General features: G+C 47.3%; 1 protein-coding gene across 3 annotated transcripts in view; it reads right to left on the minus strand.

Annotated features, from left to right (window-relative positions):
* The window catches only part of DVL1 (dishevelled segment polarity protein 1), a 256,248-nt gene that overhangs the window by 23,255 nt on the left and 230,748 nt on the right, over nt 1-2,245 (minus strand). For all 3 annotated transcript variants that reach the window (XM_019511836.1, XM_019511833.1, XM_019511835.1), the window contains 2 exons: nt 1,328-1,421; nt 469-538 (listed from right to left, as the gene is read on the minus strand). In XM_019511836.1, coding sequence (XP_019367381.1) covers nt 469-538; nt 1,328-1,421 — 164 coding nt within the window. The remainder of the gene's footprint in view (nt 1-468; nt 539-1,327; nt 1,422-2,245) is intronic.

Here is a 2,245-nt window from a genome sequence, read left to right on the forward strand (position 1 = left end):
GCAGGGAGTGGGGAGGGGCAATTGATCCTATCCAACCCAGGAGCTGTCCACCCTGCACCTACCGCTGGGGATGCTTGACAGAGTGGGCGGGTGGGGTCTTCGTGGAGACTGGCTGAGACCCCCGTGGACAGGGTGCACTTGGTCAGCTGGATGGGTTGGGGCTGCAGGCGAGCGGAGAGAGACGTCTGGGAGCGCGACAGGTGAGCAGGGCAGTGCCGGGGCTGGGATTGCGTGGCAGTGATAGTAAGGGCCTGGGGCCTGAAGCAGAGCAGTGATCCGCTCCCCAGTATTTTGCACACCTCTGACTTAGGCCCTTTTTAGAGTAGCTGAGGGACTGAAATTATCCTGGACAATGTTGACTTTAAAAGCAAACACTCCATATATGCAGCGCTAGGATAAATCCAATTATTAATAAAATAACAATTCTACTAAATTCCTATGATCTTATGATCCTACATGCCCTCTTACCCATGTTGAGCGTGACGGTGATGATGTTTAGAGACATGGTGGAATCTGTGATGCTGCTAAAGGAGGATGACTGGAAGAAATAGAAAGCAAATGAAAAGCCATAAATATCATATCTTTTAAAAATATATTAAAATATGGCAGTAAAAATAACGGGTAGGGAGAAATTTGTTAGGAGCAACCAACTGATCAAATTTAGACCTTCCTTCTTTTTGGGAGCCATCCAAGACCCCACTGTGATTTCTTAAAACTGGTTCATTATTTATAATTCTTGAAAAAGATACATTTCATCCATGGGCTGTATGCAAATTGCTCTGAGCATGCGCTCAGTATTAGAGATCCTCTGTCTGAGCTAACCACAGGTGTGGAGCCTGTTCCCTGACAGGATGGCTTAAAGAAAGTTCTTCTCTTGCTAAGATATTCATGTGACTGTGAGTTCTTGTGCTCATAGATATCAAACTATCTCCCTAAACAGCTTTGCAAACAAAACATGATCCCATAAACGTATGCAAGACGACAACCAGGAAACAGCACAAGCATGTTCAGGAAATATTTTTCGACTAACTCTCTCCCCAGTTTTAACAGTGAGGCAGGAAAGCAACGTGGCAGAGGCTGTCTAAAGGGAGCAGGTGGCTGTGGAAATGTAGCAAAAATTGGGGTCGCTCAGCTTCAAAGACAAAGGGCTGAAGGGAACAGTTATCATCTGAGATATGGCTTCAGATCTCCTAGGTCATTACAGACCTGATCCAAGGGAGTCTTTCTGCTGACTTCAGGGGATGTAGATCTATCCCGTAACCTCGTTCACGCACACACTGTGCTATTCAGAAAAACATGCTGCTCTATGTTCCGGTTTCATCCTTACCCTGTCAATCTGCCGCATCCTTTGTTTCCTCCTCCTGCGTTTATGTTTCCGGATCAGCCGGGATGACGTACTTTGCTCAGTAGAGCTGCTCAACCTGGGGGAAATCCAGAGTCCATTTCAACTGTGCAAATCCATGACAATTCACAACTCTCTGCATTGCCACTTAAGGCTAATTCCCAAAGGTACAGGACACTGTTTTTTAACTTGCTCCCCACCCCTGGCTGACGAACTGATGCTCACCCCGAGTATGTTAGATCTTGGCTTCTGCTGAGCAGTATGGACAAGGTAGCAGATTCATTGTGACAGGGAAGTTACAGTCTAAATTACAGCACAGATTAATGAGAATAATTTACCATCTTTCTTCTTGCCGGAAGCAAGAGTGAATTCAGCCCCCACTTCTGCAAATACAAATCATTCTGATTTAACCACCTGAAGGTTGCAGGTACCCATTATCTCCCAGTGCTTTAAAGGTGGTCCTGACCTCCTTACCCAGTGCAGAAAAATGCACACAGTATAAATAGCTTTGGGTGAAACTATGATTTTCAATCCTTGCTCATACAGTCCAATGGGTCGCCAACTGGTTAGAGTCGCACCCAGAGGGTGGTAGTGGATGGGTCCTTCTCGACCTGGAAGGACGTGGGCAGTGGGGTCCCACAGGGCTCGGTCCTTGGGCCCGCACTGTTCAACATCTTCATCAGTGATTTGGACGAGGGGGTGCAAAGCACCCTGTTCAAGTTTGCTGATGACACTAAGATGTGGGGGGATGTGGGCACAATAGAGGGGAGCAACAGGCTACAGTTGGACCTAGATAGGTTACAAGGATGGGCGGGGGAGAACAGGATGGGGTTTAACACAGACAAGTGTAAGGTGATGCACCTGGGGAGGAACAATCAGCACCACACATACAGGCTGGGGAAC

Source organism: Gavialis gangeticus, unplaced genomic scaffold, assembly GCF_001723915.1.
Source record: "Gavialis gangeticus isolate Ggan-Ray unplaced genomic scaffold, GavGan_comp1, whole genome shotgun sequence".
In the NCBI taxonomy this organism is placed as follows: Eukaryota; Metazoa; Chordata; order Crocodylia; family Gavialidae; genus Gavialis; species Gavialis gangeticus.